At 40.3% G+C, this 19370-nt stretch overlaps 1 protein-coding gene across 15 annotated transcripts in view; it reads left to right on the top strand.

The window, feature by feature from the left end:
- Window positions 1-19370, top strand: part of LOC140481473 (disks large homolog 2-like) — a 956164-nt gene that overhangs the window by 896357 nt on the left and 40437 nt on the right. For all 15 annotated transcript variants that reach the window (XM_072577706.1, XM_072577705.1, XM_072577704.1 and 12 more), the window contains 2 exons: window positions 266-316; window positions 12432-12533. In XM_072577706.1, coding sequence (XP_072433807.1) covers window positions 266-316; window positions 12432-12533 — 153 coding nt within the window. The remainder of the gene's footprint in view (window positions 1-265; window positions 317-12431; window positions 12534-19370) is intronic.

The raw sequence follows: 19370 nt of genomic DNA, 5'->3' as shown, positions 1-19370 counted from the left end.
GAAACATGAACTGTCTGAGCTCAAAATGTTCTATTAAAATCTTAGAATCATAGTATCATAGAAATCTTACAGTGTGGAAGCAGTCCATTTGGCCCATCTAGGCCACACTGACCCTCCAAAGAGCATCTCACCCTTGGTTTTCAATATATGGTACCCTTTATACTGAGTAAGCACTGTATTAAAGTTATGAGTGACTAAATTTTCATTTAATAAGAACTGGAATAAAGAATTTTTTTTGAGATATTTTGTTTCTTTCTGCAATTAGGGAGCCCAGAGGACTGCATTCTTTCATATGAACCAGTTATACAGCAAGAGAGTAAGTCAAACTGAAGTACAGGATATAAAACAGTTTTTGGTTCTTTTAGAATTTGTATGTATGATAAACCAGCCAAAATTCCATGAAGTTCACACTGCTTCAGATATGTTTGACATTGTAAGAGTACTATGGAATCATAGAATCCCTACAGAATGGAAGCAAGCCATTCAGCCAATTAAGTCTGCGCTGACCTTCCAAAGAGCATCCCACCCTTACCGCCCAATCCTTGTCATCCTGCATTTCCCATAACTAATCCACCTAGCCTGCACATTTCTGGACACTGTAGGTAACTTAGCATGTCAAGTCCACCTAAACTGCACATCTTTCCATTGTGGGAGGAAACCAGAGCACCAGGAGGAAGCCCATGCAAACAAAGGGAGAACGTGCAAACTCCACACAGTCACCCAAGTCTGGAATCCAACCCAGGTCCATGGTGTTGTGAGGCAGCTGTGCTAATCACTAGGCCACCACGCTGCCCATGAAATGTGACTTTTAAAATTAAAATGTTAATTAAATCATTCCTCCATCTTTCTCTTTATTGTAGTAATTCTGTTTATTGTAGTGTTACTTTAGCATTGTAATATGCCATGCCTTAAAAGAACTGAGGACCTCAGTACAAACAGCAACTGCATTGAAATATGTTTATTTATTTATCTCAAATGAGACCTAAGGGTAAATTTTCCCTTTTTGTTTAGCTATGTGTTATGTCATGTGAGTTTCATGGCACATGGCTCATGGCAACTTTTTCTCACCCAATCTTCCATTCTTCATCTTATCAATTATACGTCTGGGGTCTATGGCACTTGCCTCATGGAATGACATAGCAGCAAAGGCAGTAGGACTTTGCAATGTTCCTGCCACTGGTATCCCATTAAACTCCAGCTGTGCACCACTTCAGATGCTACATTCTAGGAACTGCCCTTCACACTGTGGTACTGTGCTGTTTTTCTCAAGAAAATGGCCCAAAACTTCATGGTGGCTCCTCAATTTGCTAATGAAGACCTGGAGGTGCTAGTGGATAGGGTGGTCCAACTTTCACTGTTGACCAGCACCAGACCAACAAGCCTGGGTTGAGGTGAAGCTCCAGGTCAGTGCAGTCTTCCAGTTGAAATGCAATGCAGGAAGAAGATAAACGATCTTTTGCTCTCTGCACGGCTAAGTGCAACCATCATCTCTTTGCTGCTTTACTCTCACAGAGCCACCCTTCACTCTTAACTCTGTATTGCAATTGCCTCTCATCAAGGATCATGAACTATAACTCTCACTCTTGAAGACATCATGTCCTTTCAATGGCTGTCACCTATCTCATTCTCTCACATTATAAACCATTCCTGCTCTCTGTGTATCTGCTTACTCACACAGATATTTACCACCTCTCCTCTCATGCATCATCACAAACTCCTTCAACGATTTTCATCATACTTAATTCCCCTTTTTGTCACAATTGGGTGAAGGTCAAGAGCAAGGTGGGAGGCAAATGTAAATCCCCTCACAATATATGAGGAAAAGATTTTGGATTTAGTTGAAGAAGAGTTCCAGACCTCAAGTGATGACATGGAAACCTCCAGGGGCAATCAATACAGTAAGTTTCATTGTGCTGCTCTTTAATTACCACCAACACTAACTCATTTTTAACCTGCATAAGTTTTTAACACTCTTCCAAAATAGTTGCCTCTTTTTCTTTTGCAGACACTAACAGTACCCAGTAAACTTTCTTTCCAAAGAAGTTGACACTGGGGGCCCTCAGCTCCACATCCATGCTGAGGAGAAAGTGACTGACCCCTCAGAGGGTATGATAGCAAGACTTTCACCTGCACACTCCACCAGCTCAGAGACTTGCACTTTGATGGTTCTGTATCTCGATTAGACTTGGGAGGAAAATCTGGAGAGCACATTGCTGACCTATCTCTGCAGCCATTCATGGAAAAAAAACACCTGAGGTTCTGACACTTCGAGGACTGCTGGAGACCAGGCACCTTCTCAGTCCCAACCAGAGGAAAACCCCATGGTCTCGGCCATCAATGATTTTATCAAAATGTACAGCCAGGCAGGTTTGTCAGAGCAGTCAGTAAGGTGGAACAAAGGATGAATTGTCCATTGGTACAATGCTGGTTAGGCAACATGCATCTGGCTATCTGTATGAAGGAATTGGTGACACCCATGGAAAGCCAGGCCCAGCATGCTTAGTAACTGCCAGATATATGCATAGAGTCGTAGAGATGTACAGGACGGAAACAGACCCTTTGGTCGAACTCATCCATGATGACCAGATATCCTAACCTAATCTAGTCCCATTTACCAGCACTTGGCCCATATCCCTCTAAACCCTTCCTATTCATATACCCATTCAGATGCCTTTTAAATGCTGCAATTGAATAGGGCTCCACCACTTCCTCTGGCAGCTCATTCCATACGTCCACCACCCTTTGTGTGAAGTAAATTGCTCCTTAGGTCCCTTTTATATCTTTCCCCTCTCACCCTAAACCTATGCCTTCTAGTTCTGGACTCCCCCACCCCAGGGAGCAGACCTTGTCTATTTATCCTATCCATTCCCCTCAGGATTTTGTAAACCTCTATAAGGTCATCCCTCAGTCTCTGTTGCTCTAGGGAAAACAGCCCCAGCCTATTCAACCACTCCCTATAACTCAAATTCTCCAACCCTGGCAACATCCTCGTAAATCTTTTCTAAATCCTTTCAAGTTTCACAACATCCTTCCAATACAAAGGAGACCAGAATTGCACGTAATATTCCAAAAGTGGCCTAACCAATGTCCTGTACAGTCGCAACATGATTTCCCAACTCCTATACTCAATATTCTGACCAATAATGGAAAGCATACCAAATGCCTTCTTCACTATCCTATCTACCTGTGACTCGACTTTCAAGGAACTATGAACCTGCACTCCAAGGTCTCTTTGTTCAGCAACACTCCCTAGGACCTTACCATTAAGTGTACAAACCCTGTTCAGATCTGCATTTCCAAAATTTATCGCATTTATCTAACTTAAACTCCATCTGCCACTCCTTAGCCCATTGGCCATCTGATCAAGATCCCATTGTAATCTGAGCTAACCTTCTTTGCTGTCCACCAAACCTCCAATTTTGGTGTCATCTGCAAACTTACTAACTATATCTCCTATGTTCACATCCAAATCATTTATATAAATGATGAAAAGCAGTGGACCCACCACCAATCCTTGTGGCACACGCCTGGTCACAGGCCTTCAGTCTGAAAAGCAACCCTCCACCACCACCCTCTGTTGTCTACCTTCAAGCCAGTTCTGTATCCAAATGACTAGTTTTCTCTGTATTCCATGAGATCTAACTTTGCAAACCAGTCTCCCATGGGGAACCTTGTCAAACATCTAACTGAGGTCCATATAGATCACGTCTACCATTCTGCCCTCATCAATCCTCTTTGTTACTTCTTCAAAAAACTCAGTCAAGTTCGTGAGACATGACTTCCCACGCACAAAGCCATGCTGACTATCCCTAATCAGTCCTTGCCTTTCCAAATGCATGTAAATCCTGTCCCTCAGGATTCCTTCCAACCACCACTGATGTCAGGCTCACCTGTCTATAGTTCTCTGGCTTTTCCTTCCCATCTTTCTTAAATTGTAGCACCACATTAGCCAACCTTTAGTCTTAAGGCACCTCACCTGTGACTATCGATGATACAAATATCTCAGCAAGAATACATGGACCTGCACGCTATCACAGTAGTTATTGAGTTGCTCAGCAACAATAGCAAGCTGAGGGAATGAAGCACCTCAATATCATTCTTGGCCAGCAGGTATCCATAAGGAGAAGGAACTCTATTAAGAACCTTCACAAGTCCCTCCAGAGGTATTGGCCCCTCTACCTCACCCCCTACATCTGAAACCAAAGTCGGCAAAGCTCCAAGCTGAGGGGATTGAATCTGTATCTGGGTAGAACTGGGCTCTGGGCTCTCTATGCCCAGTTGACCACCAAGTCTTCTAGGCCAGTAGGACTAAATATAGCAAAAACAAATTGTTGGAGAAACTCAGCAGGTCTGGCAGCATTTGTGGAAAGAAAGCAGAGTTAACATTTCAGTTCCAGTGACTTTTCTTCAGAACACAGCATCCACGGTCCCTTTGTTTTATTTTAGGACTAAGTATAGATTAGACTCCCTCCAGCCCGGGTGGAGATGGCAGAAGAATAAGTTTACAAAGGCCATATAGATGGCACAGGCGAAACAGTATTATAAGTTGTTGACTCACTCGCTGAGTTAGTGAGCTTGTTTGCAGACATTTGTCACCATTCTAGGTAGCATCATCAGTGTCCTCCAGTGAAGCATTGGTGTTCTGTCCTGCTTATTTGCTGGGGCGGGCGATGTCATTTCCAGTTTTGTTTCTTCGTAGTTGGTATGTGGGGTGCAATTCTGCATGTTTGTTGATGGAGTTCTGAGTTGAGTGCTAGGCTTCCAGGAATTCCCATTCATGTCTTTGTTTGGCTTGTCCTAAGCTGGATACGTTGGCCCAGCTAGCATTTCATTTCCCCATTTATATTCTCTTATACACTTAAAATGTCTGTTCCAGTGTCTTTGTTGCTGTCAGACCTGAGCCTGACGTAAGTTATATCCATATAAGAGATGAATAACCTCCTCAAACATCTCAAAGATAAAAGAAGTTATAATTACCAAACATTTCTCATCTCTCACAAGCTACTAGTTCCATGACTGCAGATAGCATTAATCACCACTGACAGCTAAATCTTGATGTTGACTACTTCAGTCAAGGCAATGTCCTTTCAAAATGGGCAAAACTGAGGCTGAAATCAATTTGCAAGGATTGTGCTTGAGCCAGACCTCCATCCATCTTCTACACTTACACAACTAAATACAGAATCAGTGAAGATTTCACAAGTCTCTGCAAGGTAAGGTTCCTTCTAAGAGCTTTTCAAGGGTCTACATTGCCATTCTAGGCTGGGAGATGGTACATTTGGCAGTTTGCCTGATTACTGTCTGGACAAAGCAGTGACTTCTCACTCTGAATAATACATTGCCCTATCACTGGATGTCTATCCCAGTCAATGTCCTGATCCTCATTCTCATCTACATCTTCAGAAGATTAGTGTCAATCTCATATAAATCTGCTCTATAGGATGCTCAACCATTGCACAGCAATTTAGCAATTTACCCATCCACTGATAATTGAAGGATGAAAAGGAGGTGTCTTGGGATTCCTCCCAACCCTCTGCCTTTCATGAGAGACTTCACTGCCTAATATTCAGCTATCATGTATTGACTGAAGCTTTAACAACTACCTAACTTTAACACCATTCAAGTTAGTGCCCTGATTCACTGTCTGCTGTTTTTTATTTGCTATTCAGTAGGACTGTCAATGTATTGATAGTTTAAAGTGGGATCACCTGATGGCATCAAGCATTCAGTCAGATAGATAAGAAAACATTTATTCAACAACAGGAAAGGTGAAGGACTGAAAAAAGAAAACCAGGTCCAAATATCCTTTGTATTAAGCAGATTGCTTGCCATATAACAACAGAAAATTGCACAATTAAAGGAAGTCCAAACCCAGCTCAATACTCCTGGAAATTCAGTTAAATTCTCTCTGGCTTCTTTACTGTGATCAATGCATTGCTCCATTATGCTCCTTGAAAGTCTATCCCAGTCAATGTCCTGATTCTCATTTTCATCGACATCTTCAGAATCCCCCATTTCCTCTGCATTCAGAACATTTCTCCTTTGTCAGCTCCAGGACTCGACTCAGTATGCCACAATGATGCAGCACAACCTTTTCAGAATATTCTGTAAGACCCCTGTAGATACCTCATTGATCAGGAGGCCTATGGTCTGTTCCATTGTGGCCCTACTGGTAAAATAAGTAGGGTTATATCTTTATTTTATGTCAGGCTGAGGGTTTTGAAAAGGTGTCATGAGCCATGAAAGAGCATAGTCTTTATCTGCCAGCAGCCAATCCTATAATGCCCAAGGATATTGGAAGGATCCAGATTTCTAATATATATAGATCATGGCAGCTCACAAGCTATCTGGCGCAGAACTCTGAAATCTGGCATTATTGGTCACATATAATCTGAAATTAAGATGGGGCCTTTTCTGTTGACAACCTCTACATGCTGGTGAGAGGTATCTCTCAAAGCAACAAGGGTGCAGTTGATAGTACCCTGCTGCTGGTAGAAGTCAGTGATATTGAAGAATCTCACTGCCCGAGCTGTTGACTCTTCATGTCACTGAGGGGAGATGTAGTCAGGTGTAATCTGGAGAAAATACTGTCAGTAACATTTCAGATGCATTAATGATTCGAAGATTAGGAAATGCTGTACAAGTTCCCAGTTGCTTCCTGAAACAAGCTACTGGTATAAAAACTCAGAGGAGCTGAAACCTTAGTGTCCACTTAGTCCTTCTGAGTGCAATTCCTATTCCAGCTGTTGACACAGTTTGGTGATGATAGGCCAAAGCATCCATAATCTGTGCCTGCATTGTGTTTCCAAAGAGTTTCACAAAATCTTACTGCGTCTCCTGAGTTGCATCTGCCTTCCTGTGGGATCTTCAACAGCTTCTCCCTCTGGAAGCTACACAGCAGATGCTGTCTTTGCAGGGCCTGCTGATGTAGTTGAACTTGTTGTTGCCATCAACATTGTCTTCACATCTGAAGCAATGCTACAAGACAAAGTCCATGTCAAATTTGTGAACAGATAACCTGTGGGGAATGTTAGAAAGTGAAATCTACTTCATGTTTGTACTCCTCATATCAATCATTATGAAGTAGCATTTTTTATCCTGACACAATGTGCTAAAGAGACTTCACAGGGAAATAAATACACCCCACACCCAAAAAAAGCTAACCCTGAACATCATAGACAGTTCTGTTAGCAAGTGTGTCAACTCTGAAGCATTTTGTTCAATGTTTGCTATGAATGCATTTAAGTTAGCATCTGATTACATTTACTCAGTTGATATGACAAGGAGGCAAGCAATGTAATGGTCTTGACTGTCTGAGGCCATAATTCTTGGACAATGAATTACCAGTAATGACCTGTTACCAATTTTATGCTCAAAGTGTAGTATTATTTAATTGGCGAATGCATGACTAATGCAATTGCCCCTAGCAGAACCTCAACATCAAGCAATTTTACTCCATCCTTGAAAAGGGATGCATGCCGCTCTACATGCGATGGCAGCCATTTTATATTTTGTTTTTGCAGGTGACTTTGCATTAAAGATGGCACAGTTTCATCTCTTTGTTCTTTTGAGTGAATCCTAAGCCTAAACCTGAGACTAGAATGATCCTCCCTATATTTCATGTTCGCTTATGCATTGCTGTTGGTTTCTCCAGCTTTTCAGCCTCCCCCATTTCCATTCAGTCCTTTTGTCTACAACTTACCCGCAGAGCATTGTGAAAACTCACCCGCACAGAGCACCTGTCCCCTTCTGTGATCTCCTGTCATTTAATCTTGAATTTCGCTCTTTCACTATCATCATGCCCTCACAAATCAGTCCAATGAAAACCATCCCACACTTCAGTTTCACACTTTCTCTGGACTCCATGGACTGCCCCATGATAAGCCACATGACTATTAACATCCAAAACCATGACCTAACCCCAGTGCAAAGTGAGTGACTGCTCAGAAATGATGCTAAAAGCCATAAGATGCATCTATTTCCCTGCATGCAAAATGATCGGGCAGAAGCATGCAAGCCGTAGATGTTTCTGAGCTCCAAAGTGAAATCATGAAAGGCTGAAGTGATGTGAGAGTTTAACTGAGAGTAGGCATGATGATGTAGTGAGCTCGTGGTTTGCCATTGCCACCTTGTGTAGCCGAGGGGTGGGAGGAGTACAACATACATGCAGAGATGTTGTGATGAAGGCAGAGTTGAATGAAAGCCTGGAGAAGCAAACAGTGAGCTCTTGCTGCCAGGATACTGCTCTGAATGTCATGTCAGATTTGATGCCATCTAGCTTCTCAAGGAGGAGAGGAGAATTCCAAGCTGCATGGAGATGCAGTGCTTTGGCCTATTAATGAGACAGAATGGTTGCATGAAAATAAGGTAGTCACCGCTCATTAGCAAGATTCCGAACTCACTGTTTAAACCTTGGAGAAAATCAGAATTCTTGGTTCTCACTGTTGAGATACCAATTTATTTTTTCTTCATATTTTATCGCATTTTTTGTCTTTGCCCATGCTGTTCAAGAGAGTAGAAAATTCCTCTCATCATTTCCAGTCATATTTGAAAATCGGTTTGACTATGATCTGGGATGACAGCATGAGCAAGATTCTTTGTTTGTGGTTTAAGAATGAAAAAGACTGATGAAGACACCTGATGACTGTATTTTTCAGCTTCTCATTCTTCTGGTTCTGTCTAAAGTAACGTGATAGCCTATTTTAATTACTGATTGTGATAATGTATTTCTAATTGAAAAATGTTTTCCAAGGAGGATTTTCATAGTATTATGAAATTTATGCCCCCATTGCCAATTTGCTGACTGGTGAAACTAATAATCTTTCACTATTTGTTCTCTGAAAGTCTTTCAAAACTTTGAACATTCTCAGACCTCCCACACCCCCACCCCACCTAAATTTTTGTGTGTAAATAGTTTTAAAGTTTGTCACTCTCTCGTTTTGGGTAATTCATTTTATCAGTTCCAAACTACACCTTTTTACCTGAGTCTAAATATCTTTCTACATTAGGATGTCAACAGCTGCACACAGTAAAGATTTAAGATTTCCTACAGTGCGAAAACAGGCCCTTCGGCCCAACAAGTCCACACCAACCCTCCGAAGAGTAACCCACCCAGACCCATTCCCCTACTCCCTACTAATGCACCTAACACGATGGGCAATTTAGCATGGCCAATTCACCTGACCTGCACATCTTTAGACTGAGGGACGAAACCAGAGTCCCTGGAGGAAACCCACACAAACATGGGGAGAATGTGCGAACTTCACACAGATAGTCGCCCGAGGCTGAAATCGAACCCAGGTCCCTGGCGCTGCCAGGCAGCAGAGCTAACCACTGAGCCACCGTGCCATAAAGTTGACAAACAAGTAATGAGATTGTCACTAATTTTAGGAGAACTGAAGAAAGGCAAAATTAATTCAAAATGTTGAATAAGACGACATGATTTCAACTTCTTTAAAGTTCAACATCCCATCTTTCTGTTTTTACTTAATTCCTTATGTATAAGATTGATCATTATTTTCTATGACTTTTTCCATGAAAACCTACTTTTAAATAGTGGTATGTTTGCTAAATGATTTGTTTCCTCCACTTCTTTTTGAACCTTAAATTAAAATCTTTTCTCCTTATTCTGATTCTGTACAACGTAGCTGTTCATCAACCTTTACTCAAATTGTAGATTTTATATATCCACTGCAAATTGCATGCATGTACATATAAAATCTAATTAAATTAGTAAACATAAACCAGTCTTACAAATTTGCATTCACTTTCCCTGATCAGCTCTTAACTTTATTAATACACTCACTAATGTTCCCCTCATTACAATTGATATTAGACTAACTTGTTTACAGTTGGTGGACTTACTTTCCCTATTTTGAACAGGATTTAATGTTTGCTATCTTTAGCTTTTGGTAAAAACCTCAAAAACTTTGATCAAAATGCTGTTTTGGCACACATTTGATAAATGCAGAAGCTCAGAACACAGCAACAGTTCCTTAGAATGTGAAATTTATTTACAAATTGTGTTTTAGGCATTTTCCATTTGCCTTAACTCTTCATTGTAATTTTTACATGTGCTTATATGGTTGAGATTTTTTTAAATTTTTACTGATTGTTGGCATTTATTTCTTTTCTAAATCTGCCAACTGAGCTCTAAGAAAAAATTATTTTAGTCACTAAAATCCATAGTGAGATCCACAGCAGCTAGCACAATATGAAAGCAGAAAAATGGAGTACAGGATTACTGTTGGAAAGGTAAATACTTTGCATCCAAAAGTCATGGTCAATAGCTTTAATGAGATCCTTCTCCCCAATTCTCATCTGGCGTCGTTCGCACTCTAGTAGTGACAGTATTGAGTAGTAACAGCTAACTAGAAAATGATTCCAAAGCAAACACATTAAATGCTGGAAATCTAAAATTAGGAGTGGTCTCAAGCACTAGCAATCATGGGCAGAGGGAGCCTTTGGAATTGAAAGAAAGGACAGGGAGATGGCTCTCAGCAATCACTTTTCTACCCAATGTCAATTTCCTTGACTGTGGACTAGTGCAAATTGTGGGATGTACCCACTGTCATTAACTGACCACTTAAGGATCTTAATTAATGATGGGGCATGAAGATTTCACCTACCATTTCAGATGGATGCCCTTTAGTCAAACATATGATTTTATAAAAATACAGTTTAATCTGGCTCATTTCCTGATGCAAACCCAACAGTCTGTTATTAGTTACTGTGCCACACAGTTCCCTCATCTGTTGTTTATGTGGGCAAGCTGTAACAGGAATTCAAATCACTTGTCTTCTGGGTTGCAGGCTTGGGATAAGAGTCAAGGAAACTTGCAGTCAGTCTGGGACACTTGGAAACCTGAATGTTATGTGCTAGAATCAGACCATGGGAAATCTCTGTTTCTTACCTGAGGTCAACTGGACATTCTGTAATCAATACAATGCTCGCAACCTCTTTGCAATTATAGGCAGAGGAGCTATGGCAAAAAACAAAGTGGCACAAGTAATGGGTAAATTATTAAAGGACTTGTCTCTCAACCAGTGAAAAAGGGTTTCTTAATGTTAGTGTACTTCAGGCATTTAAGCTATACAGGTACTTATAGCTGGGAGACTCTCCTATCTGGCTCTCCAGCTGCCAGCAGATCCGAGACTGGTGATGAATAAACTCCCATCCCAACAGTCCTTTTGCGCTCATTACATTTTTTTTATGGCAGACAAAGGTTTTCCAGGCTTCCCATGTTGTTTCTTTTTCTCATTTTGCATCAGTTAGGCAAAGTTTATCATTCATTTAATTCTGATCCTCACTTGGTCACAGATATGGCATCACAGTTATGTGACTGTGTTACAGCACAAGGTAAACCCTCCTGCTTAATTTAAACCAGCAATACAGAAAAGAGTTATCGTGTAGTAATCTGCAAAAATTCAAAAGCCAAGAACTATTTAAAGTAAAAATTAACAATTTTATTTCTTAAAATATGACAGAGAATAATTAACTAACAACTATTTACAACTCCTTCCTCTAACCTATCTTTTACCTTCCCTTTTATAATACTAGTCTGATAAAACCCCCGATTAAGATTTACCAAAAATTCAAGTTTTCAAAGCCAGCCAGCTGTCGAATCTTCTATTTGGATCTTCCTGTGTCTTCTTTTCTTCTTAGGGATTATGCTTCACAGGTCACGGATCGATAAAGGTAGCTTTTAAGAGCGCTATTCTCTGGGTAGTCTGCAGATGTCATTGGCTTGGCAGTTCTCCTCCCAACTGTTCAATTTTCCCCAGTCTTATATCCCCAAAGCATCGGATTGTGTCATTGGCTTTTAAGATTGTTAGTATATTAAATTCAAATTTGATTAGAGTTTGGTATTTTTCAGGGTATAATTTAAACTGATTGCCCTAATTCGAATCTGCTTTGTCGTTTCTAGGCAACCCAGCTAATCTAGCTTTCGACCAAATATTACATTGTTACCTTATTAAGAACACTTGGTGCGTCAGGTAGTTCTGCTAGCTTTTAACTCTCTTAAAGATACAGTACACCCACATCTTCATAACAACTGAAATACAGGTACTGTGATCCCTCTCCTTCTTAGGAACTCGCCAACAAGCAGATATTGGGAAAGCCTTTAGGGTACTGAATCCATTAGTATTGTGTAATATTGTGCCTTTTGTTACATAAAAACTGTAATAACTCTAGGAAATGACTGTTAATGTCTGTGGAAAACTACATGTCTAAATTAATTGAACAAGGTTCATAAATTAGTATCTCATGCAAAACTGTCCTCACAGGTAGAAACAGCAGTAAATATGGCACCCAGAATAGTTACAAATTAATTTGTAACTTTTAAGATGTAACTTTTTACAGGGAGTGTGTCATTAAAAATAGTATCATGTTGATTTTGTAAAGTAAATAACATTCATTTTGTTTTTCAGTTAATTACAGTAGACCTGTCATTATTCTGGGCCCAATGAAAGACCGAGTTAATGATGATCTGATATCAGAATTCCCAGACAAATTTGGCTCTTGTGTACCACGTAAGTGATACCAGTGGAAGGATTGTCACTGTTTAGTGTACTTTGCATGTACTCCAGTTATTTCTGATCATATCTCTACATTTATGTCTGAATGTAAAAGTAAAAAAGAATTGGATATACTATGTAGTGTTAACTATAAAGCATCTTGTAATGAAAATATATGGTTAACAATCGTTGGGAAATCAAAAAATGTTGCAATATGCTTTATTGATTGTATATAGCATTATTCCACAAGTTCCTAATACCCACCTGATCTATTACTTTGCAATAAAGTGCAGGTTTAACTTTTTCCACTGTACTACAACCTCATTTAATTTGGAAGTGAAAAGTTAAGTTAATAAATCACCATCCAATAATTTACAAAATTGAGAAGGGGACAGTAAAAGTATGATTTTCCAATGCTTAATTGAAGAACTCTTCAAGAACATTTGATCCATTTGTACACAGATCAGGAGCTTCTTGTGTTGTGGATCAATTTAGAATTTGCAATTGAATGAGATATTCACAGGCTTAGGAAAAGGAAAGACCTGAAGTTCAATCAGAAATCCAATCCATCTCAAATTCCCATATATAGTTTTAACAACGATTGGATAAACAACAAGCAAATAAGCTACTTACAAGAGGTTTGTTGATCATCTGAATATCACAATAAGCTGTCAGCCATCATTTTAACATTCGTTCCATTTTTTTGTACAAATCATTTGGATTTTCCAGTATTTGAGAATTTTAGGCTTAAAAGAGGCAAGAGTGGATGAATTCAGGCAAGAATTGCCCGCTGACATTAATTGAAGGTACAGGATTGGACAAACTGGAACATATACCCTAACTTGTAACCACTGACCCTCCCCCCTACTCATATTATTTGAGAGGAAGCAGAAAATGCTATCAGAACCTCCCCCTAATCGTAACCCTATTGCAGACAAGAATCCCTAGTGACCAAGGTTCCATCTGCTCTCCTGACTACTGCCTCAACCTGTTCGCTGACAGAACACTAGCAGTTAATTAGGTTCTGGATTAGTGGTGCTGGAAGACCACAGCAGTTCAGGCAGCATCCAAGGAGCTTCTAGCAGCACTAATCCAGAATCTGGTTTCCAGCATCTGCAGTCATTGTTTTTACCCAGTTAGTTAGGTTGCCTGTGGACAGACTGGTGATTGAAATTGGAGGAATGTACTGTCTTTCTCTACTCCTATTATATATTTAATTGTTTTACGATATTTCAATTATATAATTTCTTTTTTTAAAAAGATCCATCAATCAAGTGACAAACCATTATTAATTTGTAGTATGATAATCTAAATGTTTACTCCTGTAAATAACCTAAAATACGCTCACTAACACATACATAAACAAACTAAAGAAAAACAAAAAATAATTTCTTCAGAGATTTACTTTAGGAGCAAAGGAAACATTTTTGTGCAATAATTGTTTGTATTGAAGGCAAAAAGAATAAGATTTGAGATGTCCAAGTTTCCATTCCAACCATATCCTGGTGATTTAAGGCAGATATAACTAAACACAGGCAGTTGTCACTATATGTTCAAGAAATAGCAAGGAGAACTCCCTCAAAATGTCTTCATGAGAACACCTGAATCAGTGTGCCAGACAGCTGACTGCATGAACAACAAGGATTTTTTTTTTCGGAAACAGAAGGGAGATGTGCTCGAAAGCTTCTTTTCTTCAACAGGCTAGGCACCAACTGCCAGTTGGAAACCAAAACAATGTATGCTACCTGCAAAACAATATTCAAACAGAATAGTCATCAAAGCCAGGAAAGTGCTTTCTGAGAAGTGAATTCAAGTTGAAGTCATGTAATTTCCTGGTAAAGTCTTGTTAATTTGATTGTCCATTTGTTAAAGAGCAATCCAAGTATCATTCTATGGCTTAAAATTAGGTTTTTTTTGCTGCAATCTTTCAAACCTTAACTCGTCAAAAAGGGGCCTCCATAACAACAAGTATCTGACAGGAAAAATGTAAAAGGACTACTGGTTAAATACAGTCGGACATTTAAGCAAAGCTTTCTAGATTTCCCAACAAAGAAGATACTAAACCTCAGCATCACCCTGTCCCTCAATATCCCATGGGCTTACCCATGAATACTGACCCCGGGGCAAAAATCCATGAGAATCACTGGGGAAACTACGCTAGTGGCCGGAGGACCGGATGCCATAAGGTGTGTTAAAGTGGTGCACAGATACAACAAGGATGCTGCTGGCTGAAGGGCAGGGGATGGCAGGTAGTCAGAAGAAAGGTCTGAGTGTTGGTCTCACTTCCCCCAACCCCCTTTCCTAATTGAGTCCTTCAATCAGCCTCATGTTTTACTTTTTGGATCCATGTGCGGCGACTGTGTCTCATCACTGTGTGAATGTCAGCAAAGGCAGAATGAGGCTCTTCAGTAGGCTTGAATTGTCTACGTAAGGGTTTCAGTATTGTGGGTGGGGCAGGAAAGCTGTTAACAAAAGTTCTTGTCCCAAACATAATTGGGCAGTAGTGGTAGACCCCTACCTGGTGCCTTCCTGCCCACTTAAACAACTTCTTCTCCATCTTAAGAAAGCATTGAATTCTGCTCAGTAGTAGGATTGTATTGCCTTAGTCCCTGCCAGACTTCAACATATATTTTATACAGCATATAGCTGTTCATTTATAGCCCTGTAGCTAATCTAGAGATCCAGATAATTCAACCGTGGTAGATGGTGGAATTTGAATTCAATAAAAATCTGGAATTAAGAGACAAATAATGACAATTAATTTATGGGCATCACTGGCTACATTTAGTGCCCATCCTTGTTTGGCTACAGGTACATCCATAGCACTGTTAGGGATGGCATTCCATGATTTTTTACCCACTGACAGTGAAGGAACAGTGATACAGTTCAAAGGAGAATGGTGTGTAGTCTACAGGGGAACTTACAAGTTATGGTGTTCAGATCCATCTGCTTCCTTATTTGTTCAGGTGGTAGAAGTCATGAATTTGGAAGCTGCTTTCAAACGAACATGAGAAACATGTAGTACTTTGCAGATGGTACACAACATGCCCGCATGAATTAGTAGTGATGGAGTAAATGTTGAAAGTGATGAATGGGATGCCACTAAACAGGTTGTTTTATCCTAGATGATGCTGAGTTTCTTCAGTGCTACATTGTTCTTATTTAAATCTTCTGACTAGCAATGAAATGTCTAGCTAACTTTCAGGGAATGTTTATATCTGAACAACACCTGAATGTCCTTTGAAATGCAAAGTGCAAGACACCACGTTGCAGTGCTTTGGGAATAACTACTCAAGTTCTGCTTGCAATAAAGTTTTCATTAATCAATGCAAGTCCTTTGCATGTTGTTCTATTTCACGAGATCACTCGGTTTTTAGGTACTTGTTCACTTTCTGTCTTTTTTGTCGCCAATTCTGACTTCACCTTCTCTTAGTCACAAAATTTGGGGCCCAGTGTAAAATCACCATGATCACAACCTGTTCAGTGTTGCCTTCTTTCTTTAAAGGAAATAATCCAGCCTTTCTAATCTCTCTTCATTACTTGTGGGCGGCACGGTGGCACAGTGGTTAGCACTGCTGCCTCACAGCGCCAGAGACCCGGGTTCTATTCCCGCCTCAGGCGACTGAATGTGTGGAGTTTTCACGTTCTCCCCGTGTCTGCGTGGGTTTCCTCCGGGTGCTCCAAAGATGTGCAGGTCAGGTGAATTGGTCATGCTAAATTGCCCGTAGTGTTAGGTAAGGGGTAGATGGAGATGTAGGGGTATGGGTGGGTTACGCTTCGGCGGGGCGGTGTGTACTTGTTGGGCCGAAGGGCCTGTTTCCACACTGTAAGTAATCTAATCTAATCTAAATCATTCCAGCCCAGGCAACCTCTAGTTAATTCCCCCTGTTCTCTCTTGTTCAGTCCCAACTTTCCCATAATGTGATGTCCAAACTGCACACAGTGCTCCTGCTGTATACTCTTGTAGTCAATGCATTGATGAATAAAAACATATGCCTTCTTAGCCATCTTATCTACCCATCCTGTTGCCTTCAAGAATCAATGGACATAAATAGCAAGATTCCGCTGATCTTCTGTACTTCCTAGGATCCTATCATTCGACATGTACTCTCCTACCTTGTGAATGCTCCCAAAGTACATCATGTCGTACTTTTCAGGATTAAATTTTATTTGCAATTATTCAGCCAATCCATCAATATCATCCTGTAGACTACCAATTTTCATAGTTAATAGTCACACAACACCAGGCTATAGTCCAACAGGTTTAATTGGAAGCACTAGCTTTCAGAGTGCTGCTCCTTCATCAGGTGGTTGTGAAGTACACAATTGTAAGACACAGAATTTATAGCAAAAGTAATTCTGTGTCTTACAATTGTGTCCTCCACAATCATCTGATGAAGGAGCGGTGCTCCAAAAGCTAGTGCTTCCAATTAAACCTGTTGGATTATAACCTAGTGTTGTGTGATTTTTAACTTTGTCCACCCCAGTCTAACACTGGCATCTCCAAATCATGACCAATTTTCATGTGGATGTACAGTACATTGTACCAATAAGAAAGATTATAATGTAACAGTTTGTAGGGTTTTTTTCTCAGATTGCCCGTTGTATAAGATTTCTTCAAGATATTGGACAAGCTTACTACTATTGAAAAATGGCATGGAATACAAGACCAAAGAGGTTATTATGAAGCTGTACATAAGGTTAGTTAGGCCACAGCTGCAGTGCTTTGTGCTGTTCTGGTCATCATACTATAGGAAGGATGTGATTATGCTAGAGAGGGTGCAGAAGAGATTCATCAGGATGTCACCTGGGCTGGAGTGATTCAGTTATGAAGAGAGACTAAATAGGCTGAGTTTGCTAATAGGGGCGCTGATTGAAGTGTTCAAAGTTCTGATAGGCAGAGACAAGGTAGATAAGGAACAAACTTTACAGTTAGTAGATGAATCAATAAGCAGCGGTTACAGTTTTAAGGCAATGAGCTGGAGGTTTGTAGGGGATTTGAGGAAGACATTATTCACCTTGCTGGTTATGGGTATTTGGAACTCAGTGCCTAAAAAGGGGGGCAGAGGCAGGAACTTTCAAGACATTAAAGAGCCATTTACATGAGCACCTGAAATGCCACAGCAAACAGACTAAGGGATTAGAATGGCTAGATATTTGATGAACAGTGGACATGATTGGGTGGGAGGGGAGAGTGGAGCACTTTGTGCTGTAAAAACTTTGACTCTGACTCTAAATACACTCCCATATCTGTTGCCTCCAATAGTGCCAGTGTTTCAGCAGCTACTGCACTTCTGACTTTAAAAATCTAACTTTTGGGGCAGCATGGTGGTTCAGTGGTTAGCACTGCTGCCTCACAGTGCCCAAGGACCTGGGTTCAATTCCAACCTCAGGCGACTATCTGTGTGGAGTTTGCTCATTCTCCCTGTGTCTGCCTGCATGGGTTTCTGCCAGATGCTCCAGTTTCCTCCCCCAATCCAAACTTGTACAAGTTAGGTCGAGTGTCCATGCTAAATTGCCTGTAGTATCCAGAGATGTGTAGGTTTGATGCATTAGCCACAGGAAATGCAGGGTTATAGGGTAAGGGGATGGGTGTAGGTGGGATACTCTTCAGAGAGTCGATGAGGACTTGTTGGATCGAATGACCTGTTTCTGCATGGCAGCAGTTCTCTGGTTTTAATAAGAGTCTATCCACATTTGGCACTTCAGCACAGTCAAATAATTTAAAGGAAGCCCTGAGTTTGGAATTTCCTCATAGAATTTCTTCACCTTTTAGTAGCTTATTAAATTCTGTCATGAATGCTCATAGAATAACCATTTTGCTTTCTAAATTTACCAAGTCTGACCATGCTTCATACGCATTTAACAGTTCATTACATCCATGTTTTAAGCACACATTTTAATAGGTTATGCAAGTCTTGCTCAGTGTAAAACTCTTGAGGCTCCAGTTCTGAAAATTCCATACACCTGATCCTGTTTTTGGCAGGAAGTGCCAAAGCCAACTTTGTTTTTCCTACAGTATAGGCATAACCCATGCCAGTGTCCCTACTTCATTTTTTTCATTGTTCATAAGGCTCCCCTTCATTGAAAACTTTCTTAGAAGACTTGGTTTTAGCCATTTTGCTCAAAAGTAGCTCAAATTTACAACTTTCACCTGAAGTAGAACTCTTTATTTCTAATGTTTGCCTTAAGCAACCAGATCTAAGCCAGTTGGTAAATAGAATTCAAAGCATTATTTTGTGGATAGAATTTATCAAAGACTCGGTCACACAGATCATCGACACCCACTACTACCTGGTCTATCTTTATATTTACTGAATCCTTTAATTTATCAATTAACCCCAGTAGGCAGTATGAAGCAATTTGGCTTCATTAAATGTTTGAACCAATCTTGTTCCTATGTGCCCAAAGTGTAGTATTGTAAATGATGTCTCAAAGTACTTTCCATTTTGTTTCTACACTGTGGGAATGCCAAAGAATCCATTCAATAAAGTCACAGAACTGTTAGTTTTAATCTTAGTACTTAATGTAGCTGACATTGATCAGAGAACAGTAGTGCTGATTTGAATGAAAAAGCTTCAAATAAATAGTGTATCCTAACCCCAGTGCACCCCAAGGAGTAATCTACATGGCAGCAGTGCTGTAGTAGCTGAGAATCATGTTAAAAGTGTCAGGTGTCGTGATGATCAGATCCAGCTGGTGTCAATGGCCTGATCTTGGATAACTCTCTGACACCTCTGGCATATCTGAGGGCGATATTTGTTACACAAAGCTCATTGTAGCAGCATAACTCAAACAGTCCCTGACCTATTGGATTTATCTTTCCTAGGCCATGAATGTATGAGGCAGGAG

The sequence above is a fragment of the Chiloscyllium punctatum genome, chromosome 9 (assembly GCF_047496795.1).
Source record: "Chiloscyllium punctatum isolate Juve2018m chromosome 9, sChiPun1.3, whole genome shotgun sequence".
Lineage (NCBI taxonomy): Eukaryota > Metazoa > Chordata > Chondrichthyes > Orectolobiformes > Hemiscylliidae > Chiloscyllium > Chiloscyllium punctatum.
The sequence above is the reverse complement of the archived record's forward strand: the minus strand, read 5'-3'. Positions and strand labels throughout refer to the sequence as shown.